The sequence below is a fragment of the Mandrillus leucophaeus genome, unplaced genomic scaffold (assembly GCF_000951045.1).
Source record: "Mandrillus leucophaeus isolate KB7577 unplaced genomic scaffold, Mleu.le_1.0 Scaffold282, whole genome shotgun sequence".
NCBI lineage: Eukaryota > Metazoa > Chordata > Mammalia > Primates > Cercopithecidae > Mandrillus > Mandrillus leucophaeus.
The window spans coordinates 1,748,443-1,775,807 of NW_012102943.1; the positions used below are offsets into that span (position 1 = coordinate 1,748,443).

General features: G+C 53.5%; 2 protein-coding genes and 1 long non-coding RNA gene across 19 annotated transcripts in view; 2 read left to right on the forward strand and 1 right to left on the reverse strand.

The window, feature by feature from the left end:
* Positions 1-7,308, forward strand: part of LOC105543428 — a 13,045-nt gene extending 5,737 nt beyond the window's left edge. Inside the window, exon 3 of the long non-coding RNA XR_001006618.1 lies at positions 7,092-7,308. This is a non-coding gene — a long non-coding RNA (uncharacterized LOC105543428). The remainder of the gene's footprint in view (positions 1-7,091) is intronic.
* CD74 (CD74 molecule, major histocompatibility complex, class II invariant chain) overlaps positions 1-7,308 on the forward strand; it is an 11,624-nt gene extending 4,316 nt beyond the window's left edge. The window contains exons 2-9 of one of the 11 annotated variants that reach the window (XM_011985342.1): positions 1,671-1,843; positions 2,035-2,108; positions 2,667-2,729; positions 3,820-3,915; positions 4,219-4,306; positions 5,657-5,848; positions 6,346-6,408; positions 6,722-7,308. In XM_011985342.1, the coding sequence (XP_011840732.1) occupies positions 1,671-1,843; positions 2,035-2,108; positions 2,667-2,729; positions 3,820-3,915; positions 4,219-4,306; positions 5,657-5,848; positions 6,346-6,408; positions 6,722-6,732 (760 nt within the window). In that variant the 3' untranslated portion in view covers positions 6,733-7,308. Of the gene's footprint in view, positions 1-1,670; positions 1,848-2,034; positions 2,129-2,666; positions 2,730-3,819; positions 3,916-4,218; positions 4,307-5,656 lie in introns of all 11 variants that reach the window. The other 10 variants (XM_011985343.1, XM_011985340.1, XM_011985346.1 and 7 more) reach the window with 10 other exon arrangements.
* Positions 7,309-8,609: 1,301 nt separating this feature from the next.
* Positions 8,610-27,365, reverse strand: part of TCOF1 (Treacher Collins-Franceschetti syndrome 1) — a 46,948-nt gene continuing 28,192 nt past the window's right edge. For 2 of the 7 annotated variants that reach the window (XM_011985355.1, XM_011985351.1), the window contains 10 exons: positions 20,284-20,470; positions 18,377-18,513; positions 17,204-17,317; positions 16,686-16,905; positions 16,071-16,153; positions 15,311-15,491; positions 12,040-12,600; positions 10,468-10,565; positions 9,852-9,900; positions 8,610-9,109 (listed from right to left, as the gene is read on the reverse strand). In XM_011985355.1, coding sequence (XP_011840745.1) covers positions 9,874-9,900; positions 10,468-10,565; positions 12,040-12,600; positions 15,311-15,491; positions 16,071-16,153; positions 16,686-16,905; positions 17,204-17,317; positions 18,377-18,513; positions 20,284-20,470 — 1,608 coding nt within the window. In that variant the 3' untranslated portion in view covers positions 8,610-9,109; positions 9,852-9,873. Of the gene's footprint in view, positions 9,110-9,851; positions 9,901-10,467; positions 10,566-12,039; positions 12,601-15,310; positions 15,492-16,070; positions 16,157-16,685; positions 16,906-17,203; positions 17,318-18,376; positions 18,514-20,283; positions 20,471-23,757; positions 24,652-25,203; positions 25,315-27,365 lie in introns of those variants that run through there. The other 5 variants (XM_011985350.1, XM_011985354.1, XM_011985353.1 and 2 more) reach the window with 5 other exon arrangements.

Sequence of the window (27,365 nt, forward strand, 5' to 3'; positions counted from 1 at the left end):
CAAGCTCCGCCTCCCGGGTTCAGGCCATTCTCCTGCCTCAGCCTCCCGAGTAGCTGGGACTACAGGCGCCCGCCGCCTCACCCGGCTAGTTTTTTGTATTTTTTAGTAGAGACGGGGTTTCACCGTTTTAGCCAGGATGGTCTCGATCTCCTGACCTTGTGATCCGCCCGTCTCGGCCTCCCAAAATGCTGGGATTACAGGCTTGAGCCACCTGTAATCCCGGCAAGTTTTTTGTATTTTTTGTAGACAGGATTTCGCCATGTTGGCCAGACTGGTCTTGAACTCCTGGCCTCAAGTGATCCACCCACCTCGGCCTCCCAAAGTGCTGGAATTACAGGCATGAGTCACCACGCCCAGCCTGGTGAGGGGCTTCCTTGATGTGTCCTCACATGGTGGAAGGCAGAAGGGCAAGAGAGAACCAACTCCTTCTGTCAAGCCCTCTTACAGGGCACCTAATCCCATTCATGAGGGAGAAGACCTTGTGGCCGGATCACCTCCCAACACCTTCATGTTGGCAACACCTAGACTAGGGTCCTAGTAGTCCCACCCCTGGGGTCGTCAAAGAACAGATCAGAAACTCCCAGGGTGCAGGGGCAGGATCCTTACATCCCCTGTAGGGTAACATATGCATGCACCCCCAAAATCGCATCCAAGGCCCACAGATACAAGGGCTCGCTGAGTTCTGAGGGTCTGGATGGTGAGTCTAGGGAGCATGAGAAATTCATCCAGGCCACACAGGCTTAGGCACCTATACTCCTGCCCATTCCCTGCAGGGTGGATATTACCATTTGAAATACTTTGGCCCTTGTATTGAGTTCTTGCTTAAAAGAAGAAACCCGCCAAATTCTAGAATCGCAGAGGTGGGGGCACCTATGTGACAAATGAGGGAACAGAGGCACAGAGACTGGCAGGGACATGCTCAAAGACATGGAGAGCCTGGGCAGAGGATGGTCCCAGAGTGGGTGGTGCCTGGCCCTGCTTCAGCCTGACATTGTCCAAGGCTCCCCCAACCCACTCCTAAAATGGCCAGGCTCCACTTCTTCTCAGGTGGGCCACATTTTCTGCTGTCCTGGTCCCACTTCCTTTCCTTTTCTCCTTAAATCTGATTTCACTGTGAGGGTGGGAGGTTGAGCAGAGGGGTGAAAACTCCCTTGCCTTTACTTGGTAAGCACATACAATCTTTTTTGTTGTTGTTGATTAAAACAAATAACATACTTGGTTGATCCTGCCAGCAGAAAAAAAAAAAAAAAACAAAAACCAAACCCGTTCCCCTTGAGGGCAGCCCTGATCCTCGGGAGATCTGCATGTCAAAGGGAGCCTGGGGAGAGCTCCCCACCTCAACCCGTCATCGCACAGGCAGGACACCAAGGTCCAGAGAGGACAAGGAGCATGCCTCTTTGCTCTTCTCTGTTCAAGTCAGGCCCGTGGCAGCCGCAGGGTCTCTGCCAGGGAGGACTTCAGGCACATCGATGGTTGGAAGGAGGGGCAGGGCGAGGTCTTCAAGCTGCATTTCCATAACCAGCTTATTGTTTGTGCTTCAAGTGCATTGTTTGTTAGGGGTGGCTTAGGGGGCTGATGGAGATGGGGGTATACATTTCCCCATTCCTAGCCAGCCCTTGGGGAGAACCACTGTGGATCCTCCTCTGACCTATCCTCCCCACCTCCCACAGCAAGTGCAGCCGCGGAGCCCTGTACACAGGCTTTTCCATCCTGGTGACTCTGCTTCTGGCTGGCCAGGCCACCACTGCCTACTTCCTGTACCAGCAGCAGGGTCGGCTGGACAAACTGACAGTCACCACCCAGAACCTGCAGCTGGAGAACCTGCGCATGAAGCTTCCCAAGCGTGCGTGCACCCCTACGTCCTGACACCCCCCACCTCCCACTGTTGCTCACCTCAGAGACCCCCATCCCTGCACCCAGCTGGGTCCACTGTCCTCTCCCTCTGGTTTGGAATTCCAGCCCTTCCTCATCTGGGTCTGATACCCTCCTCCCTGGGCACCAGGGCCACACTTCTCCTCATTCCTGTCCCCACAGCTCCCAAGCCTGTGAGCAAGATGCGCATGGCAACCCCGCTGCTGATGCAGGCGCTACCCATGGGAGCCCAGGGGGTAAGGACAGCCCCAGGGTGGTGGGAGGGGCAAGGTTATCCTACCTGGATGGAGGACAGTGCCAAGGGAAGGGGCAGGGAGGAGAGCCCAGCTGGGGAGGGGTCCTGACTGCTGCGGGAGGCACAGTGCCTGTCTCAGGAAGAATAGGGCTCCCAGGTGTGGAGGGCACAGGTGAAGAGTCTCTTGGCGCCATCCTTGGGAGGAAGGCTCAGCCCTCTACAGTTTACAAAGTGCTTCTCATTTCCTATAGCATCTTACTGTCCTCTCCCATTCTCAAAGACCTTGCTATCATGCATTGACAGTATTTATATTCACAATACTGTGCTGTGGACAAAACCCTAGGCAGGAAAGCCTATGCCAGTTTGACCAATGAGGACACTGAGGCAGAAAGCTAAAGTGAGTTGCTAGAGCTCTCATGTTTGGAGGTGGCAGAGATGGAACCATTGACCAAGTGCCTGGGATTCCAGTCTCTTACCTAGATCCCAGCAACTGGCTCCTGCTTCACACCCTCTGCTCCAGGGACCAGCGCTGGTAACTTTCTGTTCCTTCCTCCCACAGCCCATGCAGAATGCCACCAAGTATGGCAACATGACGGAGGACCATGTGATGCACCTGCTCCAGGTGAGTGCAGGGAGCTAGCTGGGTGGCCCTGCCTGCCCACCCAGGACCCTGGCCAGGTCGAGCTCCAAGGCCTGTATACCTGGCTCATGGCAGATTTTCAACATGTACTCTCTGGATTACTGAATACAAGGGTGACCCTTAAATGTTATATGTAGTCCGGCCCCTCCGCATTTTTGAGATAAACAGGCTTGGCTGGGCGCAGTGGCTCATAACTGTAATCCCAGCACTTTGGGAGGCCGAGGCGGGTGGATCACCTGAGGTCAGGAGTTCGAGACCAGCCTGGCCAACATAGTGAAAGTCTATACTAAAAATACAAAAATTAGCCGGGCGTGGTGGCAGGCACCTGTAATCCCAGTTACTTGTAATCCCAGCTACTCAGGAGGTTAAGGCAGGAGAATCACTTTAATCCGGGAAGTGCAGTGAGTCGAGATCATCACACCATTGCACTCTAGTCTGGGTGACAGAGTGAGACTCCATCTCAAAAAAATAAAAATAAAAATAAAAAAGGAAACTGAGGCTCAAAGCTTGGAAGTGACTTGCTCAAGATACCCGTAGTTTTGGTTTTTCCTCCCCAAATTTGTATTGCATGTCTATTCTGTGCCAGCATTGTGCAAGGCTCTGGGCCCACAATGGGGAGCAATTGGACCCAGCTCCTGAAGCCATGGGGATCCCAGGCTAGTGTGGGAGACAGACAAGTGACCAGGTGATGACAGAAGTGCAGGGGGCTTTGTGAAGAAAGAGGCAGAGGACTCGGCCTAGCTGGGGGCAGTCAAGGTTGGGTCCTCACCTTCTGAAGCAGGTGAGACCTGAAAGCTGAGCAGCCATCCACAGGGAGGACACTGGGGCTTGTTGGTAGAGCTTGCCTGGAGTCTGGAACTGGACTCGCAACCCTGCAGTCTTGTAGCTGAACAGCTGGATTGCCCTTACCCCTTCCCTCCCCTCCCATCATGGCTGAAGTCCAGGGTTTAGGCTTGGTGTGGCTCTGGTCCATTCCTCAGAATGGAAGACCAAGGGAACATGGGCTACACATTTCACACTGCCTGCCAGGGAGCCCTTTTTGAACCATCCTTCCTGCTCTGCCACCCTGTAGAATGCTGACCCCCTGAAGGTGTACCCGCCGCTGAAGGGGAACTTCCCGGAGAACCTGAGACACCTTAAGAGCACCATGGAGACGTTGGACTGGAAGGTCAGCAGGTTTCCCTGCTTGGGAACTCTTTCCTCCAATGTCTAGGGCGGGGCTGGGAGAGGTGGGGTGAGGGTGGGCGGGGGAGGCCATTCTCAGGAAGCTGAAGGGGTTTCCCAGCACTTCCAAAACCTGGAGGCTGCAGTGTGTGGGGCTCAGCCCCATGGGCTTTTAAGAGGCTGCCGCTGGACCCGGGTGTCGGGGCCCTATTTGGCCCTGCATGTTTCTGTCCCCAGGGGCAAAGCCAGGCAGTGTAGGGGCTTGGTGGTGGCTATTGAACCTGACCTCCACCTCTATCCCTATTAGGTCTTTGAGAGCTGGATGCACCATTGGCTCTTGTTTGAAATGAGCAAGCACTCCTTGGAGCAAAAGCCCACTGAGGCTCCACCAAAAGGTACAGGGAGTCGGAGCTTTAGGGTGTGAGGGCTTCTCGACCCTCGGGGCTCTCCTGGAGCTGCTGAGGCCGGGGCCTCCAGCACTCCCTGGTCCCAGCGCCGCGGAATCTCCCATCCTCTCAGCTCTCACTTCTCTCTCCTGTCTGTTCCTTCTTGGTTTGGCTGTCCCCCGCCCCCGACTCACCCCCATCTTGTGTAAGGGTTCCTAAGGGCCCACAGAGGCCTGTCACCACAGGGTACAGGTGACCTTTCTCATGGAGGATGGTACAGCACAGGGGGCCTGGGGCAGAACCCGCCCGAAACACCGCAGGAAGGAATCCTTGTAATGACCTTGCCCCAGCGCTGCCCACAACCCAGTGAGGGCGCCAAGGTCACAGCTGCCGCCAAGAGAGCTCTGGGCATTTCCCACCTCATGGACAACGCAGACTAGGATGTTTTTAGCCCCAAAGCCAGACTGCTGTTTCTATCCTGGTGCTGTCTCTAATTTGCTATGTAACTCTGGACAAGTTTTCTTCCCTCTGGGATTCAGGGTCTTGAAGTAGAAGGTCAAAGGGCCACCCTGGCCGGGGCCTCAGTTTCTGCATCAGATTCATAGAAGGCACCTTCCATGCTACCTCCAACAACTCCTAGCTGATGCTTAAACCCCTCTAAGACATCTCCAACACACGGTAACCCCCATTTCTCTGCTTGGGAACTCTCAGCAACAGGAAGCTTAGACTTACCAAGGAGCCCATCGCTTTTCTCTAGAATCAGAATCGAAGTGCAATTCCAAACTATAATGGTCTTTTTTTTTTTTTTTTTTTTAGATGGAGTCTGGCTCTGTCGCCCAGGCTGGAGTGCAGCGGTGCGATCTCAGCTCACTGCAACCTCAGCCTCCTGGGTTCGAGCAATTCTCCTGCCTCAGCCTCCCGAGTAGCTGGGATTACAGGCATGCACCACCACGCCCAGCTAATTTTTGTATTTTTAGTAGAGACGGGGTTTCACCATGTTGGCCAGGCTGGTCTCGAACTCCTGACCTCAAGTGACCTGCCCACCTCGGCCTCCCAAAGTGCTGGGATTATAGGCATGAGCCACTGTGCCCGGCCCAAAACTGTAATGGGCTTTGAGCGTCAGAAGAAACCATCAACTTCTGAGGTGAACTGGACACATGGCCATTCACTTCCTTTTTGCTCTCAGACCTTGTTGGTCTAGGCCTCAGTTTTCCCATCCGTGTGATGGCTGGAGTGAGTAAAGCCACTTGGGAAGAAGGCATTAGGCCCACAGCAGTGGTGTGTGGGTCTCTAGCTCTGCTCAGACCCTGGTTCAGAGCTCACTCACTCACTGTGTCCTCATCATGCCTGTCGCTTCAGTACTGACCAAGTGCCAGGAAGAGGTCAGCCACATCCCTGCTGTCCACCCGGGTTCATTCAGGCCCAAGTGCGACGAGAACGGCAACTATCTGCCGCTCCAGTGCTATGGGAGCACCGGCTATTGCTGGTGTGTCTTCCCCAACGGCACGGAGGTCCCCAACACCAGAAGTCGCGGGCACCAGAACTGCAGTGGTAAGCAGTCGCACTGTGCCAGTGTCAGAGGACCAGGAAGGACTAGGAAGGTTGAGGGGCAAGAGGTCCCCTCTGAAGCTCATGGGACCAGGACACCCGGGATGGCAGTTCCTGGGGGCAGTGACGTAGTCATGCATCCAGCCCCTTATCCATCCACCCATCTGTGTGTTCCTATTTGTCCATTTGTCATCTCTCCTCTTACATCCACTCATCTATTTGTTCACTTATCCGTCAGTCCTTTCATCTGTGAATTTCATCCATCCACGCACCATCCTCTAGCAAGGAGGAGTCCTACAGGCCCACCCATCTCATTTCATCACCCTCTTCTCACTCAAGCCCCCATTATACCTCTTCGTTGCTGCTTGCAGCTGTCCTTCCCTGGACACCTGCTTTCCCAGGCACTAAGCCTGCGGCTAGGTGGGAAGCACTGCCCTCAGGTATCTTGGGTCAGGTAGGCTGCACTTCAAGTGACAAATGGACTTGCTGCTCCTTTGCAGAGTCACTGGAACTGGAGGACCCGTCTTCTGGGCTGGGTGTGACCAAGCAGGATCTGGGCCCAGGTAAAGGCCTTACAGAGGGGCATCTGGTCACCAACAGCTCATCCCCGGCGGGGTCAGCTCCTTTGTGGGCAGGTGAAGGAGTGTGATGCTGGGCCACTCTCCAACATCCCTGGAATGTCCATTTCACAGATGGAGGAACAGGGTTGGGGGGCTGTGGGGAGTTATACAAATCCATGATGGTCATTACTTGGACCCAAGCAGGGGGCAGGGGAGGGTGGGCAGTCCTTAACGGCTCTGCAGGTCCAGGATGTTAGGAAGGGACAGGGACAACAAATGCGTGACCCCAACCTCAACCTGCTGCTTCTTTCTCCAGTCCCCATGTGAGAGCAGCAGAGGCGGTCTTCCACATCCTGCCGGCCCCGCACAGCTACAGCTTTCTTGCTCCCTTCGGCCCCCAGCCCCTCCCCCATCTCCCACCCTGTACCTCATCCCATGAGACCCTGGTGCCTGGTTCTTCGTCACCCTTGGAAACGAAAAACCAAGTCGGAACAGCAGATAACAACACAGCAAGGCCCCGCTGCCCAACTCCATCTGTCAACAGGGGCGTGAGGTCCCAGGAGGTGGCCAAAAGCTAGACGGAACCCCATTCCTGACATCACAGCAGCCTCCAACACAAGGCTCTGAGATCTGGGCTCATGGACAAGGTGGGAAGGCACAGGAAGAAGGGATAACCCTACCCCCAGGCTGACTGTCCCTTCCCCTCTGGCCTTTGGCCTCGGCTTTTCTAGCCTATTTACCCGCAGGCTGAGCCACTCTCTTCCCTTTCCCCAGCATCACTCCCCAAGGAAGAGCCAAGATTTTCCACCCATAATCCTTTTTGCTGACCCCTAGTTCCCTCTGCTCAGCCAAGCTTGTATCAGCTCTCAGGGTCATGGTTAGAATAAAAGGTAGTAAGTAGAACACTCTGGCTCCTGGCTCTTCTGTTGGGATCTAGTTCATTTATCCTGAAGAGGTAACTAAAGATGCTAAATCCAGTCACTTAGGTGGGAGAATGCAGCCCAAGGAACCCAGAGATGCCTGGGGGGCCTGCAGTCTTTGGACACAGACATACTTGATAACATGTTTAACACACACGAACACTCTTTACTTCCAAAAAGAAATAGGCTCTTGCCTAGTTTAAGCACAAGCTCTTCTTGGTACAGCTTTCATTTTCCTATGTCCCCAATTTCATTTCTATACTAAGAACAGTGCGAATGTGATGACAGATGGCAACCGAAACAGGGCCTCCGTGTCAGGATGGACAGGAAGTAGGGGACTGTGGAAGACTGGGCGCCCATGCCCTACCTAAGGGGCTGACTGCTAGTCAGCTCTATCTGGTTGCTGCCAGGAGGGAGCACAGCCCCCATTGCCAGATGTTGTCTTTTTAAGAGGAGCCGGAAATCAAGAACTGCCATGCAATCACCCCGTGTTTAATTTTGAAGTCTTGCTGTGGGTCAAACAAGGCCCAATGAGGACACTACTCTGTAGTTCTGTTCTAGAGCAACATGCTTCAGAGGAGAGGCCAGATGGGGGAGGGTCTGGCCCCAGGCCCCGAGTCAAGGGTGCAACTGGATGCCAACCTGGGTCTCTGACACCTCCAGCCGCGCATTCCTTTCCTGCACTGCCTCTGGCTGTTTCCAGCATGAGGCTAAAAGCTTTGGAGACATCTCCAGGATCCCTGGTGTTCCATAAGGCTCTGGGCCCAGGGAAGTGGGCTTCTGCATTTCCAGCCCGGAGCAGCAGACCACCTCCCTTGCTACCCCTCCCCTCCCTCAGTCCACACCCAAGACATCATCCTGTCTTTCATGTTCATCCACTTCTTGCCCTCACCACCACAGAATCATGGTGAGCTCGATGTGAGGGGCAACTCACTTCTGACTTTCCTAGACCTGCTGTGCCTGCCACAGCTGTTCACCATGCACCTCCAGGGAGCCTGCCCCTAGCTTGAGGCCTAACTCAAGGATTCTCAGCCCCTTCCATTTCTTGTCTTTGGGTATTTGCATGACTTACTCTGGCAACAGGAAATCAACCATGACCATCCTTTAGTTTAGATGCCACCTCATCCAGGAAGCCTTCCCCACCAATTCGGCAGCCAGGCACTTCGCTGCGTCTCTTAAGCTCACCGCCTGACCCACTAACCACAGTCACCCACAGCCTCAACACGCAGGCAAGAAGGAATCCCGAGTGTCGGCAAGACAGTCCCGAGAAATGTGTGCCCCAGATGCACTGGGAGCTTGCACCCTTCCTCCAAGTCTTTTATTTTTTTGAGTTATTAAAAAAAAAAAAAACAGAAAACACAACCAAAAGAACTGATGAGAGGAAGACAAAGCCTCGGGATCAGCCCGAGACCGAGTGGCATGGGATGAGGCACAGGTCAGGCCTAGCTGGATCTGTGGAGCAAGGTGGTGGGAAGTCCCGAAGCCTTTGGGCCTGTGGGGTCTGCGGAAGGAGAGGAGGTCACTTACAAAAATACATATACTGTACACATCTATACGAAGCGTCCTGTATTGGGGGAGTGAGGTGAGGTCATGGGAGCTGGTCCACTTTCTCCTCGGACCAGCCTCCCTGCAGGCTCACTGGCTTGGCCAACACAGGGACCCCTGCAGCTGGCTGTCTTCTTCTGTGGAGCGAGGGAAGGTAACAGTTTAGTTCCAGCCCATGGTGGGCAGAGGTCAGCGGAGGTCAGAGGCATGGGGATGGCCACTGCTTGGCTAGGAAATCCCTAGGGGAAGGAAACACACGCAGACGTCAAATTTCCTGACCCTTTTCCCTGGCAAGGAAAATGAAACCTGGCATCTCCAATGCAGGGGAGAGGCATTAACCACAGCGGACATTTTTTTAGCACTTGGAATGTTCTGGGAACTGGACTGAGTCCTTTAAGTATTTAGCTGAGCTTCACATAAGCCTCACCATCGGCCCAGGAGGCGGGCTCTGCATCACTCCCCTTTACAGGAGGCTGGGTGACCTCAGGGCCAGCACAGCCAGGTGGAGCAGCTAACTGTCACCACCACTTGGCAGGGCCTGTCCTCCATAGGGAAGCATAGATCCATGGTGATAGCTCATCTTGAGCAAACCATCTTCCTTCCCAAAAGGAAATGCCCCCAAGTTACAGGATCACGAGGAAAAGGAACTGGACCCAAGTGAAGGAGAAACCAAACTGGACCCAAGTGTAGGAGAAACCAGGCTCCATCCCAGGGTGCACTCCCTAAAGCATGCACAACGCCTGCACCCAGGGTGCACTCGGTGTCAGCCACTGCCATTACTGTTCTGGATCCTTCTGATGCTGCAGTGCCAGCTCCTGATGTCACCCCACCGGCCCCACGGACCCTTGGCAATAGAACCTCTTTCCCCAGCCTCCTTCCCCTTAGAGCCCACCTATCAGGTCTGCCTGGCTCTCTGGGACAACAGTGGATGCCAGAGCTGTCCTCCCGCCCTGAATGCTCAGGAATGATTGGGAAGCATACCTGTGCCTGGTGCTGGTGCCCGTCACACAGTCTGCTCTGCTGTCTTCTTCTGTGAGGAGGGAAGTACGAGAGGCTCTCAGACCTGCAGCTTTTCCCCACCCACTGCTGCCCCCAACTCCTGAGGACTAGTGAATTCCTCTAGAACAGATACTGGCTCTGCAGGAACCTCCAAGGGCAGAGGCAAACATTCAGCTCTCCTAAATACAGCTGAGGCCCTGCTGGCCAAGGTGAGAACTTCATCTGTGTCTGAGGGGCTGAGGCCCCAGGCCGTAAGGACAGCTGTTGTTCAGGGCTAGCCTGCCAGCTGGGGCACACGCAGCCCAGGCAACGTTTCCTCTCACCTGGAAACCTGCCAGTCTACCTGGTTTCCCTGTGCTGGGCGGGGGGAGTCTCTCCTTCCTTCCTCAACACCCTTCTAGCTCAGGCAGCCCACTTCTGCGGCTTCCACATGCTCAGGGAACATGCGCTGCCAGCCTCTTCCCTGGTGTGTCACAACTTATGACGCCCCCACTGGGCCCTGAAAATGGGAAGGGGGCAGGAACCAGGTCTGGGTGTGTAGGAGGGGGCTTGGGTTTGGGTCCGTTTTCTGGCCTGAGACCCCTCAGGAACTCTCTACCTTTTTCTTCTTTTTCTTCTGGGACGGTGACTCAGAATCTTTGGTTGAGGACTTTTTTGCTTTCTTCTTCTTTTCTTTTTTTTCCTTGTCTTTTTTTCCTAAGGGAAGAAACTCAAGTTCTTGAACAACAGATGGTAATCCTAAGTGCTGGGGTCAATGTTGGGAGGCGCACAGGGCAGGGCTCCCAGTTCTCCCCACACCACCGGGAGCCATCACAACAGGCCGGCAGGGCTGGGCGCAGTGGCTCATGCCTGCAATCCCAGCACTTTGGGAGGCTGAGGCAGGTGGATCGCTCAAGCCCAGGAGTACAAAACCAGCTTGGGCAACATAGTGAGACCTGTCTCTACAAAAAATACAAAAAATTAGCTGGGCATGGTGGTGCACGCCTGTGGTCCCAGCTATTTGGGGGGCTGAGGCAAGAGGATCGCTTGAGCTTGGGAGGCTGAGGCTGCAGTGAGCTGCGTTCCTGACACTGCACTCCAGCCTGGAGTGCAGAGCAGGACCCTGTCTCAAAAATAAAAATAAAACGGGCTGGCAGCTGTGACAACCACCCAGCGGGGCCAGCTCATGATTGCTGTCCCATCCATGGACCACCTGGATGACTACCATTTTTCTTTAGGTCAACTCACTTTTTAAAACTCCCGCAAATTTATTTTAAATGGACACTATCTATCCGTACTGTAAATGGAAATCTAGCACAGTTCTGAGCACCAAGGAGCTGCATATCCTGCTGAGGGTGCCTGACTTTTGTTCTAGAACAAGCTGGCTCTTCGGGCATCACTGGCATCCCACCATCCAGGGTGATGCTCAAGAGTGCTGCCTAGGTTAGACTCTGGCTCCACCTAGTAAAACTCTGTGGCCCTGAACAGGGTCTCTACTTCTGAGCCTCAGTTTTCTACCTGCTGAGCCTCGTTTCTACCTAAATGAGGTCCTGCTGTAAGCTGAGTCTCTAGAGCAGCACTCAGTAAAGGGCCAGTGTTACTACGGAGGGGAAACTGAGGTCTAGAGAGAAGATGGGGTTTGGGATGAGGATTTTGACAGTCTGGTTCCTGGTCCATTCTGCACCCAGGAGCTGGCTGGAGCAGCAGGTTCCTCCAAGATCTGCTGCACTGGGCTGGGGGAAAGAGGACATGACTCCTCGTCCTTCTGGAGCATTCCTGGCAGTGCTGGCCCAAGTGCTCTGGAATCAAGTTCTGGCTTTGCCACAAGCTGCCCCCATTACTCTGGACAAATCACTTCTCAGCCTTTTTTTTTTTTTTTGACAGTCTCGCTCTGTCTTTCAGGCTGGAGTACATATGCGTGATCTTGGCTCACTGCTTGAACCCGGGAGGCAGAGGTTGCAATTCTCCTGCCTCAGCCTCCCATGTAGCTGGGATTACAGGTGCCTATCACCACGTTCAGCTAATTTTTTGTATTTTTAGTAGAGACAGGGTTTCGCCATGTTGGCCAGGCTGGTCTCAGCCTCTCCTTTCTACATGGGAGGAATTAGACCAGGTGCTGGCTGAGAGTCCCTCCCGCCCCTGTGGGGTGCCCAGCAGCCCTCGGGATGGGCCGGGAGAAGAGGTCACTCACTCTTGTCGGATTTCTTCTTCTCCTTCTTGCTCTTTGGGTTGCTTTGATCTCCACCTTCAACCTTCCCTATCCCCTTCTGAAGCTCCTTTTCTGGCTCGTCCTTGGCCCCTTGGGAGCCAAGAGACCCCTTCCCTTTTTTCTCCTTGACATCATCACTTGCTTTGTCTCTCTTTGCTTTCCCCTTGGAAGTCGTGGAGGTCTTTTCTGGGGAAACAGAGGCCTCCCCACCTTCCCCGGCCCCTAGTTTCTTCTTCTTCTTGCTCCTGGGGGTCCTGGCAGCCGGCTGGTCTCCCGATAGCTTCCGCTTGCGGCTCTCCCAGCCCTTCCTGCTGCTCTCCTTGGTGGCGTCCACCACCTTCTTTCTTTCCTGTTCCAGCAGCTCGGTCAGGACCTTCACCACCGAGGCCTGCACCTGGGCCTCGTTCAGGGGCCAGGGTTGGCCCAGGAGGCACTGGGTGATGTTGCTTTGCAGCGCCAGCGTTGAGGCTTGGGGGTTCCCAGCCCCTTTCTTGGGCTTCCGGGACTTCTGAGGTGTGGTGCCTGAAGCAGCCTCTTTTCCACCTATGGAGAGAGAATGTGGGGTCTCAGATCTGGGAGAGTTCGGGACAGATCTTAATGGTACCCAAGAGTGAAGAGGGTACAGAGAGTGACTCCATCTTTTCTTACAATGGCACAGAGGGAGAGAGCAAGGCTTGGCGGTCACTCTGCCCCAGCCGGTCTCCTAAGCTCACATCTTTCCACCAATTTCACACTCTGACTTCATTTCTAACTTACAGCTTTTCCCTGTCTCTTTACACTAAAAACTCCAGTTAGGGTAGGAGACAGAAAATGACTCCAGAATGTGAATGAAAGGGCCTGAAATCTATCAATGAAATGAAAAGTCAGACGGGAGGGAGATGGAGTGTGGAGCTGGGAGGAAGGACACCTGGGTTCTAGGTCTGACTTTCCCACCAACTTTCAGTGTGATTCTGGCCGGACCCCTCTCCTCCCAGGGCCTGGTTTCCCGTCTATAACCTGAGGGGTAGATGAACAGTAAGGCTACCTATGATACATTGTAGACTTATAATAAAAGTGGGGGCCAGGCAGACATTCAAATGATGATGACCCATACTCGGCCCCTCCTGGTCAGGGTGTCCAGGCAGGGTGGGGAGTGCTGGGTGCAGTGTATGCACACGTGGTGGCTGACTAAGCAGGTTACTGCTTGCCGGAGAGACTTCTGGTGCAGCCTTTGTTTAGAATTTTCCACGCCTCTGCTTGCCTTTGATAATTGTGTGCTGACTACACGTGTAAAAAAAAAACCTTCCACAGCCCCCTCTAAAATGTCTCCTTGTTGCACCGCCTCTCACAAAGAATGTTGGGGAAGAAAGTGAGCAGCAATTCTCTTCCGACCCAGCCGGGGCAAGCTGTAGCTGAAAGCCCCATGACTGGGTCCCCTCGCCATCTCTAACTTTCCAGGTGACTTGGAGGTCTCTGCCCCATTCTGGGTCTCATGGGCACAACACTCCTGCACGCTGGGATCTGAAAGGTGGCTTGGTGGTTTGGCCCTGGAGATGTTTGCCTGGAGGAAGGCCCAGGTGGATACTCCATGTCACACTCTATGTGACACTCATGTCACACTGAGGCTAGGGCTGCCCCCTGCAGCATGCAGTGAACCTGGCCCCTCAGCCCCACCCGGGATCTCTGGCAACTTTTGGCTCTAGAGCTGCAGTGGGCTGGGCAGGGCAGGCCAGGTTAAGCAGAGGGAGCCCCAGGACGGCTAGAGGCCCAATTCCATCCTTTGGGGATTCTTCAAGATGGCAGGAGCCAATAGAGAGGGAAGCTGGGGAGGGCACAGTTAGCTCCGGCCACCTCTCTCCCCAGAGCCCACTTTTCTGCTGCTTTTTTTTGAGACAGAGTTTTGCTCTGTTGCCCAGGCTGGAGTATGGTGGTACAATCTCGGCTCACTGCAACCTGTACCTCCCAGGTTCAAGCAATTCTCCTGCCTTAGCCTCCTGAGTTGCTGGGAGTACAGGCACCTGCCATCATGCTGGTTAGTTTTTTGTATTTTTAGTAGAGACAAGGTTTCACCACGTTGGCCAGACTGGTCTTGAACTCCTGACGTTAAGTGAGCTGCCTGCTCTGGCCTCCCAAAGTGCTGGCATTACAGGCGCGAGTCACTGCACCCGGCCCACTTTTCTGCTGCTTATCTGCAAATACGCAGAACAGCAAGGCTGGGGAGGCCCTGGAGCTGTCCCAGGTGTGCCCAGCTGGTACATATTTGACCTCAGCTCCAGTAGGGTCAGGGACAGTGGATGCCCCAGAGGTCGCGTGACTGGAATACTCCATTCTGCCCTCCAAACACCATGTGACTATTTTCTACACGTGCCATGCCTTGACACAGACGGGATACATCAACTCCTGCTTTGTACGGTTAAGACACAGAGGCTCAGAGTGGCCAGGGGATTTCCAAGGCTTTACAGTGAGCGGGAACAGCCTGGGGCCAATCTATTGCCTGGGGTCTCCTGCATGTGCTGAGTGTCCTCCGGACATGACTGTCAGCCTACTGTCTAAGCTATCCTCTGGGGCCCATGGCCCACACCCCACACCGTGAGCCTATTTATGGAGAAGAAAAGTTGATGGGGATGGTTGGAGAGAGCCAACGCTTGCTGCACAAGCCAAAAGATGCGGCTTCCTCTGAGGCAGGGGTTATCCTACCAGGTGCATCAGCACCAACCCGGGCCTGGATACACCCCTACTTCCAGGCTGTCCAGGGCCATGGCAGCCAGACACCTGGGCGTGGGGCCCACCTGTAATTTTTTTTTTTTTTTTTTTTGAGATAGGGCCTCACTGTAGCACCCAGGCTGGAGTGTAGTGGCATGATCATGGCTCACTATAGGCTCAGCCTCCTGGCCTCAAGTGATTCTCCTGCCTCGGCCTCTCAAGTAGTTGGGACTACAAGCGTGCACCATCACACCAGCTAATTCAAATACATTTTAGAGATGAGGTCTCCCTGTGTTGCCCAGGCTGGCCTTGAACTCCTGGGCTCGAGCAATCTGCCCACCTCGGCCTCCCAAAGTGCTGGGATTATAGACGTGAGCTACTGCACCCGGCCCCACCTGCACTTTGATGAGCATGTCCAGATCCAGTGCAGGGCCATAAGGTCTCACTTGGCAAGGCTCTCGGGGCAGACAGGACCACATTGGGAGGACTGTTGCTGCAGGAGAGCAGGAAGGGGCCCACTGCCCTGTCCCTCTGTGTCCTGCTATAGTTCCTCCTGCAGACCTTAACTTACCTGTTTTAGGGGACAACATGCCTGCTGCCTGTTGGGGCTTTGCCTCCTGCTTGCCATCTGGGTCATCTTTGGCTGCCAGAGTAGAGGAAACTGAGGGGCTGGAGTATGGCTTGGGAGTGGCTTTTGAGGCCTGGGAATTGGCTGGGGTTAGTCCAGGGGTCACATAACCTGAGAGGAGAGACTGAAGAAGTCCATTGTGAAACAGGCTGCCACCACCCCGACCCCCGCCATAACCCAGCCCGAGTGACGGCCTGCTGCGAGGAAAGCAGCCTGCGGCCTCTAGGATCGCCCTGCCCTGACGGTGCAGAGTGCGTGGACAGCAAGGCACAGAGCAGCACTTCAGCCCTTGGTGTGTGCCTCCTGAACCCTCCTAATACACTTTCTAGACACGCACATTTAAAAAGGAAATTTCTTATTAATGCGAATGGAAAATTACTAGTTTTTGCCACATACAGATAGTAAGTAACCTTAAAAGAAATCGGCTAAAGAATGTTTTTGTCTGGACATCACCCAGAATCAAGGTCAATCCCTTCTACAGACCCTAAGGGTTAGCTACTCAGGGCTCTATGAGGGGAGGGAGGCAGCCTGGCCGTGGTCTGCTGGCTGGGCCACATGCAGTGCCTTGCAGACAGGACCTTGCCCCAAGGCCTCTGAAGAGAGGGGACCCAGACTCCTGACCTGAGTGATGGAGTAGACAGGAGCCTGGCCTGGGGCTCCATCCTAAGGCCCCTGGGCTGCCAGCCCTCTCCCTTGCAGTTACCTGGGATGGCGCCACCACATCATCCTCGCTGGACTCTGCTGCAGTCTCCTCCACCAGGGTCTCCGTCCTGGAGGGGGTGGGACCTACTGGAGAAGCACAGTATCTCCAGTTACTGTTGGTAGCCCCAGGTGGCCCCTTCCAGCCGGGAGGGGCAGAGCCCTTCAGGAAGGCCCTGGTCTCTCTGTAGGTCCCTTACCCCAATCCCCGCCCCACCCCAAATCTTCCTACTGCTTCAACACTCCTTGCACACTCATCGCTAGTCACAGCATGCTAGGCACGACATCTGAATGCCAAAGCTTTATTTCTAACTCCTGAGGCCCCATTTCTAGTTCCCTGCTTTCCACTGTTCCAGAAACATGGCCCTGGAGTTTTGGGGAGCCAGTGAAGGGAGTCCGATACCAAAAAGCTGAGAGTGGTCAAACAGCAAAGTCAGGTCTCTGAAATCATTTGGATTGACTTTCTCATGAAGTTGTACAGGTGGGGAAACTGAGGCCCAGGCTCAGCCACAGGCACAGAACAAGTCTGAGATATGGAGATGAGGCCAGAGCTACGGCTCCACCAGGCCACACTCCACCCTCTTCCTGGCCCACCCTTCCTTTTCCCCGGCACCCTCACCCAGCGTGTGGGCCGACTTGGCCACCTGGGGCCCTTCAGCATCTTCCTCGCTCCCTGAAGAGCTGTTGCTGCTGTCCTCACTGTCATCTGAGCTCCCAGGGGCTTTGGTGGCCTGCTGGCCCTCAGGAAGCTTAGGTTTTCTGAGCTTGTTGGTCCCTTTGGCCTGGACGGGGGTGCTCTGGGGACTCGTTGCAGGGAGCGTTCCCACAGCACTGTCAGCCTAATTCGGTGAAAGGAGAAGGAATGGAAGGAAAAATTAGGGCAAGTAAGACCTGGTCCTTCCTGAACACTTCAACAGGGCCAGGCACTGTGTTAGACAGGGCACACATGCAGCCTCTTTTGATCCTCCCAACTACAAAAGGTACTGTAATTCCTTCTTACAGATTAGGCCACTGAGGCCCAGGGAGGCAAACCAAGTGCAGAGGTCACAGAACAGGTAAGTGCTGGTGCCAGGACGCAGGGCCACGCCTGCACCTTCTATGCTCCGCGGGCTTGCTTCCCCTGCTCCCCAGGCTCACCCCACGTGAAGGCTGGGTCCTGGCAACAGGAGGCTGAGCCTCACTGGCTTTCTGGGCGAGGACCTTCAGGGCAGCCTGGGTCAGTGGGAGGGAAGCTGGGTTCTTCTTTGACACCTGTGGGTGGCAAGAGGTAGCCCTGAGACTCACGAGTCCTCGGGATGCCAGCTGTGCCACACCCTGGTCAGATGCCATCTAGCTGGGCTGAGGGCTGGAGTGCGGACTGAGGGGCAGTCACAGGGGCAAAATTGGTGGCAGGCTTCAGGTTATGAGCTAATCACATTGTCCTCAAGGAGCAAGGGACAGTTCCCAGCCCAGGGCAGGGAAGCAGCTTAGGCCCCACCACTCAATCAGCACCTTCACTGGGGACAATCCCCAACCTGGTGGTCCCCCATCTCTACTTCTTACACCCACCAGCAGTCAGGGAGAGAGAACTTAGGAAATTGGGTATGACCCCTTGCTGAGAGCCTTCAGATGTGGCGTGGCCCTTGCCACGGCCTGGCTCCTCTCCTCTCCCCCAGCTCCTGATCCAGCTGTCCCCGGCTCCTCATCTAGCTGTCCGCACCTCTCAGTTTCCCTCATCCCCAAGTGCTTCCCCAAAAGGCCCTGGTACCTGCAGTTTCCCTGCCTAGAGGGTGGCCCAGCGGGTTCTGGCCTTGCTGAATGCTGGTCACATCACAGCCCTTGGGGTGGGGATGTGTGCTAAGTTTTATGATTTAAACAATGCACCAGCCATTAACCCTAAAATGCCCAGCTTTTAGATTCAGGCAAGGACCAAATAAAAATGCACCGAAGATGGTGAGAAGGCTGGGAAGAATGCTGACGTCACTATTACAAACACCAAAAAAGGGCAACTTTTGTTCATGGCATTCCAAAACTGGAAGAAAAAAAAAATCAAAAGCCCCACCACGTTGGAAAATCTCATGAGGGACTCGAGGTGCAGGGGCTTGCTTGGCGGGGAGGCTGTGTCCCCAGATTACTCTTCCTCATAACTCAAAGGAGAAGCCAACACGGGGGTTGTAGCCAGGAGGCCAAAAAGCCTCTGGCTGTGAGGCTACCACCTCTGGAGTGTGGGGGTGACAGCAACTGCAGGCCATCCCATCAGCACATGTGGTAAGTATGGAAGTAGGGCCGCACCCCACTGGCCTGCACTGCCCTCCCTTGCCCACTAGGTACCTGAGTGGCTGGTCCCTCCTGTTTCTTGCCATCTGATATCCGACTGGACTCCTTGCTGCTGCTGGCCCCAGTCATGCTGGCTTTGGGGGCTATTCTTGGGTGGGCAGTGGGCACAGTCACCACGTTGGTTCTGATGTCTGAAATGGAGTGAGACGGGGGCGCATCAGGGCATACAAGCCCCATAGCCTCCTCACCAGTGACAATAACCCAGTTTACCGGCCTGTGCTGGTGATCTAGAGCTGTGCTCAGGGCTTACAGAGGCATAAGATTGTTTACTTCCCTCTCCAAGCCTCCCAGGCAGATGTCATTATGTCATTTGACAAGGCTCAGGGAGCTCAAATGGCTGCTCTGGGGGTGACCCCAGGCTTCCTCACCCCATCCCATCCCCTCCTAGCTGCTCGGGCTGCCACTTCTGAGCAATGGGCCAGAGCACAGGTACCGTCTCTCCTAAGAGTCCCCGTGGTTATCTGCAGAGGCCTGGTTACATGCATATTCTTTAAAGCAACGTTTATAACAGCCAACTTCCTCACCCCTCCACCCTGAAACAAAACCCTCTGCTTCCTCCAACATGGTGCTGGCTACACATACTGTAGTATGTCCACCCAAGGGATTTCTTTGTAGTTATTAGGAATTGTGCTGCAAATATGTAAAGATGAAAAAAACCTGATGTCATAAAATATCCAGTAAAGGTTACTGAGAGTTAGCTACAGTATGGTCTTGCTTTAAAACACATGTATATCTTAGGTTTTTATAAAGTTAGCATTTGTCAAATGTTAATAGTATTTGGGGCAGAATTACACGTGATATAGTTTCTTATGTGCTAATCTGCACTTTTATTAAAAAAATATACACACACAAATATACCTACACACACACACACATATATATATATACACACATATAAATGTATATATATAGGATAGAACTCTCACTATGTTGCCCAGGCTGGTCTTTAACTCCTGGCCTCAAGTGATCTTCCTACCATGGCCTTCCAAAGTGCTGGGATTACAGGTGTGAACCACCGTGTCCAGCAGTAATCTGCATTTTGTCTGCTTTCTGTTTTTCTGAGACAGTCTCGCTGTTGCCCAGGCTGGAGTGCAGTGGCACATCTCAGTTCACTGTAACTCCTGCCTCCTGGGTTCAAGCAATTCTCGTGGCTTACCCTCTCAAGTAGCTGGGATTACAGGCGACTGCCAGGCTAATTATTTTGTATTTTTAGTAGAGATGGAGTTTCGCCATGTGACCCAGACTGGTCTTGAACTCCTGAGCTCAGGTGATCTGCCTGCCTCAGCCTCCCAAAGTGCTAGGATTATAGGCGTGAGCCACTGCACCCGGCCTGTATTTTTAAATTATCCTATCAGGATCAGGCATTATTTCCTCGTAAAAATGTTATAATAACTGTAATAGTAACATTAGCCCGTTTCCTGTTGTCATTGGTAGAATCACAGATTCTCAGAAGTTAAAGAAACCTCAGATTGGTCCTGCCTCTCATTGATAGATGAAATCTCTCCCTATAACGTCTCTGGCTTACGGATTGCCTAACCCACTTTACATGCCACCAAGGACGGGAAACTCACTATCACCCTGACCACTCGTTCCACAGGCAGTCAACTGATACAGAATTCTTTCTTAGACTATGGAGGAACCTGGTCCCTGAAGCTTCTAGCCACTGTTCTGGGTTCCATGCCTGGGGCTGGCACAAAAAAGCTGTGGCAACTATTCCCCCAGAACTGCAGGTCTGAGCCAGACCATAATCAGAATGGCTAATGCAGGGCCCAGAGACCTGGTCCCAAGCCCTTCCTGACCAACACCTTGCTATGTGACTCAGCCAGTGTCCTGTCCCTTCTGGGCCTCAATATGGGCAGTGCTGGCAGCCCCTCCCACCACTGCATAGGGACTGCGCTCACCAGGAGTCAAGCACTGTGTAGCGGGGATCACGTCCTCATCCTCGCTCTCGGAGGAGGAGCTCCTGGCTGTGCTCTCCGAGGCTCGGGACTTCCTCGGGGTGCTCGCAGCCTGGGCTTGTACGGGGGTAGCAGCTGGGCCAGCTGGACTACGATTAGGGTCGACAAAAATCAGAGGGGGTTTAATCACCTTGAAAAACAAAAACAAAACACCCCCCCAGTGATTAAAGGCTTGGCCAGGGAAAGGAGGTGATGGGGTTAGGGAGTGTTTTACAAGGCAAGGGGTCCACAGAGCTCAGGGGCAGCTGGGCACAGAAGCCATTCCAGCTGCCCAGGATGCCCCCTCCCACCCTACACATCTGCTAAGACCCAGCGCGGCACTTCACAACTCACAGGAGCCCACGTGACCCTCAGCGTGAAGCCCTGCGTTCAGCAGGATCAGCTCCCTTGTACAAGTGGGAAAACTGCAAGCCCAGAGGGGAAGGGAGTGACCCAAGGCCACCGTGCCTACTGGAAGCAAAGCCAAGGCCAGAATGTCCAATTCTGCCTTCTTTCCCCTGGCTGGCTTCAGAGACAGTTACCTGCTGAATGCAGGGGCTGGTCTGAGCAGTTTTCCAAGGCTGCCTGGTTGGAATATACAATGCACCTGGGGAGGTATTTAGTCTAGTTGCCCCCACCCCAGAGGTTCTGAATCAGCCCTCCTGATACGTGGCCCAGGATGAAACTCCCCAGCTATACACTGATTCAGTTTCTTCAACAAAAAAACTTACAAGAGAAACAAGGGTTAGGTGAGTGGGTGAGAACCAACAGATTAAGACTTAGAGGATTAATAACTCAATGCAGTATGTGGCCTTTAACTGAACTCCATGAGACAATCAGGGAAGCAGGGACACTGACTGGATAGATCAACTTATTAGGTGTGACATTGTATTGTAGTTGTGCTTAAAAAAGTCCTTATAACTGAGAGCTGCATACTGAAATCCTGGTGGATGAGCTGACACGTCTGAGACTGGCTGCAAAGTAATCCAGGGGCGTTGGGGAACTGAGTGGAGAGTTTGCATGAAACGAGCCTGCTCAGGAGTTCCTAACTGTTGAGGCTGGGGATGGTACTTGGGGGTTCTTTATCTCACTCTATCTTTGGGTATGCTTTAAATTTTCCAATAAAACAGTAAAAGAAAAAGCAAACAAGCAACAGCAGCTCCCTGGTATTCTGCAGGCCAGTCTGGTTGTGAACTGCACCATCCCTGAACATGGTCACTGCACACAAGGGCACCTCCAGGCCCATTTCCTTCCCAAACCCCCAGTTAATGAGAACACACATGGCTGTGAGCCAGGGAGCTGCTTAGGTCTACTTTCCATTTCCCAAATGTCAGACCTGGTGTGAGCTCTGCTCCCTCTCTGGCCAGTAAAGGGCTGGAGGACAGGAAGAGGGAGCTGCCTGAGCTAAGGGAGGAGTGGAGTCAGGTCCAGACTGGTCTCTGCTGCACCATCCTGTCTACCCTCTGAGCCCGACTTAGCACACCTGGCTCCTCAGGGTGCTAAGGTGCTGCTGAGAGGCATAAAGTAAAAAGTAAAACAGAAAGGTGCCTGCCTGAGGGTGGAAGCTTCCCTGGGCTTAGGCCTTTCCTACCCCTGCCAAATAGCCTCCCCCACGGCTGCTCTGATCTGCCACTTCCAGAGCCTTCCTTCCTACGATATAAAAAAGAGAAGGATGGAAAGTGGGAGAAGGCTTACAGTTGAGGGAGGGGGGATCTATATATATGTGAGAAGACAGGAACAGATTGTCGGGGACGAAGAGAAGCAACGAACCCACTGAGGCAAACAATAGCGTCTTGGGATGTTAAAAGCAGCTCAGCAGCAAAAGCCTCCTCTTAGTTCCACCCGCCCACGCCACCCCACTGGGCCTCTGGGCTGTAGGAGGGAGGTGGTGCAAGGGGCTTGGCTGTGGGGGGTCGGGGCGGGGCATTAGTGCATTAGTCTGTAGAGTTCACAAAAGTGGGCAGTGAAGTTTGCCCAGGATGTAGCGGGAGACCTGCTTCTCATCCCACCTCTCATGACTTCACTGTGTGGTCAAGCCCCTCCACTTTCTGCTCCTCAGTTTCCTGTTTAATGAAAGGGCTAGTAGTTATCCTAGCCTGGGCTCATTCACTGCAAGGGTTCTAATGCACTGTGGAAACTGCAAAGCACAGTACACACCGGAATGTAGTTCTGGGGTCAGCTAGGAAAAAACTGATGGGAGTGGAGCAGCAAACCAGCACAGTCTGAACATGTGGTTGTACCTCCCTATAGGTGCTGGGCAGTAAGTACCCAGAGGGAACCCAGGGATACCCCTCCTACCTGCAGGTCTGATGCCTGCAGAACCAAACCTAGGGGATTTCAGGACAGTGCTCACCCCCTCCTGTCAAAGCTGAGCTCATTCTAACTGTGCCTTCATTCCAACAAGTCTGGGGCACAGAGTGGGGAGAGGGGGCTGATGGCCTGGGCTGCGGACCCTGGCAAGGCACATAACCACAAAGGCAACACTCCTCTAAGAAGCTCTCTCAGAACTGCCTGGGGCTGGTTAACAGATCTAGGCCAGCCCCACTCCGGGAGACTGAGAAATTCTCTCTGGGGACGTGGCCTGGAGCCTCAAAGTCCACCCCACCCACCCAGGAAGTCTCATCTCAGAGACTGAGATGAATGAGGCTCAGAGAAGGCAAGTGGCATCACCCAGGGTGACCAGCAAACTGGTGCCAGAGCCAGGATTAGAAGTTAGTTCTCCAGGCACCAGACTGGAGCTCCTTCTAGAACCAATTACGCTAGGCCTCAATTTAATACCCAAATTTAGTTTCTTACAGGTTTCCTTTTTCTTCGATTCAACCTAAAACTTCGAGAGCAGGGCCTACCTCTTTGACAAACTAATAGAAGATGGCCTTACAAAATTATATTACTGACAAGTGAAACTGCATATATCTGTGGTATATTACATGATGTTTTGATACACATATACATTGTGGAATAGCTCAATTAAGTTATTTAACATATGCATCACCTCACATACTTGTTTTCAAATCTGGAAGCTATCCCAGACCCCAGCAGACTCTGGCCTGAGGTCTGCTCTGCACAACGGGGCGGAGGCACAGTGAAGGGTCTAGGAATGGAGCCCAAGTGTCTATCCCTGCCTCCTAGCCTGGGGCTCTGCCCACCACCCTGGCCTCAATCCCTTTCCCCACTGATGGGCTAATAAAATCAGACTGAAACTTGTCAATAGAGAGGTGCTCAATAAATGTACAATAATGAAAATAATCATAATTAATTAGTGAGCTGGGGATTAGGAACTAAAAATCTCTCAATCAGGAAGAGGCTGCAGCTTCCTGGGGCTATGCCTGTCTTCCCCGAAGCCTCCTGGGGGAAGGTACAAACTGCTGACTTTTCTTTCTGCTTTTTAAATAGGGACTCCAGAATCTTCAGGACTAACATACCAATTAAACGGTTCAGTTTAAGCAGGATGTTCATTTTAATTGTGTTAGTCCACCCCCACAGAGAAAGGTGGAGCGGTCCCCTCCCTCCCAGCTGTTGAGATCCCTCAGAGAGGCAGGTGGCCTCGTAAAGGCTCCACCCAGAGCCTGAGGGCAATGCCCACGCCTGGGAGAGGGGAGTGTTGGGGCAGCCCTGGGCAACAGGTCAGAATGTGAATGGCCTGGGCTCCAACACCAGGTCTGTCCACTTGCCATCAGCCATGTGATGCTGGGACAGGTCCCTCAACTTCTCTGAGCCTCATTCCCAGTTCCTTAAAATGCAAACCACAAAGGGAGCCACACTCATAGGGCTGTTGTGGGGATTAAACAGAAAAATGCAAATACAGGGAGTTACCGATGTTGGTGGTGGTTGTTCTTTACTTTTGTAATCTGTGCTATTGGAAAGTGAGAGGCAGTGAGCACCCTATTGCTGGAAGTGTGCAAACAGCATCTGACCTTACTGATGAATTGGTAAGAATGTGGTATGTGATATTCAAGGGGAGGTGGTTCATGAGACCACTCTGGTCTGGAGGTTGCAGAACTCCAGGATCTGTCGTTAGGCCCTGGGAGGGGAGCTGGTGCTCTGAGGTGCCTGGCAGAAGCTTCTGGGAGCTTGGGGCTAGAGAAGGACAAAGGGTAATGCTGTCTGATGGAAGGGCCAGGGTTCACACAGAAGCTTGAACCACACCAGCATGGCTGACTTAGGCCTCTGGAGTACAGGGAGATAAGGTGGGCCTGGTCTCATCCTTGGGAGTGTAGCCTGGGCAGGACTGTGGCTTAAGCTCTGGGTGCAGTGGAGCATGTGAAGGTATGCCACAGGCGCTTGAGAAAGAGTCCTGGGCAAAGCTCATGGGATTTGAGAAGACTCCCAGTCCTAAACAGACAACAGAGATACAGGGAGCCAGGGGACCAGTGCTTGCACCTTTCCTCAGCCTCTTATGAATCATGAGAATTTCGGGAAACTGCTTCAACTCTAAGGCTTGATTCCCGATCTGTCAAACAGGGCAACACTCCCTGGCCTTCTCACAGTTACCAGGCACCCTTTCTTAGGCAGGGGACTGTGGCAAGTACTTCGTGTGCTGGCACCAGTGCAGAGGCAGGAGGGAGGCACTAGTACTGACCCCATTTTATGGTTGAAACATTGAGCCTCACATGGGGGAAAGGCGTCTGCCCAGGGCCACGGAGCTGTTAGGTGGTAGAGCCGGGCTTCGCCCCAACACCCTGAAGCCTGTATGTTTAACTGTGCACTGCTGCCTGCCTCACAGGGCTCAGATGAAGGTCACAATAGAGGAAAGAGCTCTGGAAGCTGTGAGATGCTGTTTAAATATGACGAGATTTTCCCTATGGGAAAGATCCACCCTCTCCCGCAAGGCCTGCCAGCCCAGCTCTGACCCTGCAGCGACTGCAAAGAGAAGGCACGGCATACCTGGGTCAGTGGCAGCTCTTCCTCACTGCTCTCCGAGGACCCCTCCGTGTTCCTCTCTGGAGGTGCTGGGGCCAGGGTCTTGCTTCTGGCAGGTTTGGAGTTACTGTCCTTCTGAGGGGACAAGACCTGGATAAGCACGTGGTCGGGGAGAGGGGCATTTGCTGAGGGGGAAAGAGCCAGCAGGCAATGATCCTCAGGCACTCTGGTTTCCAGGGGAGGCACCGTGGCCCCTTCCTGCACATGCACAGGAATAGCTGCTGCTCTGACCTGCCCCACAGCCACCGGAAACATGCTTCCACCCCGCTAGCGCCTTCCAGAGCTAACTTTGAACGTGAAAGGGATTTATGACTCCGATACAGCTAAAACCTGAGGGCTGCAGGGCTGTTGGCCCAGGGTCTGGACAAGAGGTGACAGCAGCCTGGGACAAGGTTGCAGGCACAAGCCAGTGGTCCCAGCACAGTTCACCTCTGGTTGTAACATCCCCAGCCAAAAGCAGGAGCCGCCTAGAAGTGTTCCACTGGCTACCATACCCTTCTGCTGGGGCAGGCATGATGATGGGGGCTGGACTGGTGAACACTGCAGTCAGACGACGACTCAGAGATCCGGGTGGAAATGCTGGTGGTGATGGCAGCTCAGTGGTCCCTACTGGAACGGGGGACCCCTTTTCCCTACTCAGCCTAGCCAAGAAAGTAGGACCCAGGCTGCCTGAACTTCCAATTTCTCAAGAGAAGCTGGAAGATCTGTACATGTCATTTCCGATTTTTAAATGGGGCAACTACAATGCCCACTGCTGGCTGCCTCCTAACAGCCATGCCCCCATCTGTTCCTTGCTAACAGAACCCTCACTGTTCAGTGGCTCCTACCGCATGCTTCAGGGAGGGTGGTCCCTCCTCCCAGTCATGGGAACTACTGGCTTCTTGTCTATGGCTAAGAGGGTAGCTAGCACGTCCAGCCTGAGGTCTGAGTAGCCTTAAGTCTACTCCTGTCTTTTTTGAGATGGACTCTTGCTCTGCTCACTCTGTCGCCCAGGCTGGAGTGCAGTGGCACAATCTTACTCACTGCAACACCTCCTCCTCCCCGGGTTCAAGTGATTCTCTTGCCTCAGCTGGGATTACAGGCCAGTGCCACCAGGCCCAGCTAATTTTTGTATTTTTAGTAGAGACAGGTTTCGCCATGTTGGCCAGGCTGGTCTTGAACTCCTGACCTCCAGTGATCCGCCTGTCTCAGCCTCCCAAAGTGCTGGGATTACAGGTGTGAGCCACTGCACCTGGCCTGCCCCCAGCACTTTAGGAGATGCTGCAGCCCTGCTATGACCATAAAGCTGATGGAGCACAGAGATGGAAATCTGGTCACCACTGATGCTTAGCTGAAGGAACCAGCTTTTCAGCAGCTGGAACCTGGGACTCTGTGCACTGTAAGAGTCAATCCCTTAGTGAAGCTCTTTTGAATGGGGCTTTCTCCTGCAACTTAGGCCATTCTGATGGAGAGAAGAACTCGTTGAAAACTTAAAAACAAAAATACTACACAGGCCAAAATATGGCTGAGGCCTATGCTTTAGTCTGTCATTTAGGTCCTCCATAAATCTACCAGTAACAAGCACCTGGGAGGGCCTACGGCTTGTAGGACAGCAGCCTTCAGTGACCATGCACGTTCATGCCCAGCCCGTCTGCACCCACTGAGGGGCCCTGTCCACTTTTGTGCCTGGTCATCCTTCAGCTCAATCACCCGCTCCTCTTCTGGCCTCTCAGAGACCTGCTCTTTCAGCTGTCAGCACCACCAGCATACTCTGCGATAATCCGGCCACCTGTCTTGCCCCACAGACTGTGAGCTCCTTGAGGGCAGGGCCAAATGTCTTTCGCCCCCAGTAATGGTTTGGTATATCAAAGGCAGAGGTTAGGGATAGGGAGCATTCATCTCAGTGCTTGTTTTACTCATGAAGAAAACAAATCTAAGAGAGGTTATGCAGCTTGGCCTGGCACAGGGACTTCCAGCTTCCCTTAAGAAATGGAAGATCTGGCCACAAAGAAGGTCCATTTCCACAGTCATGACTGGCTGAAGCTGATAGGAACTGTCCTTATGGATGGGGCAAGGGCTCCCCGGTCTGTCCTACTTGCTACCATTATCTACCATCTCTCCTGACATTTTTTTTTTTTTTTTTTTTG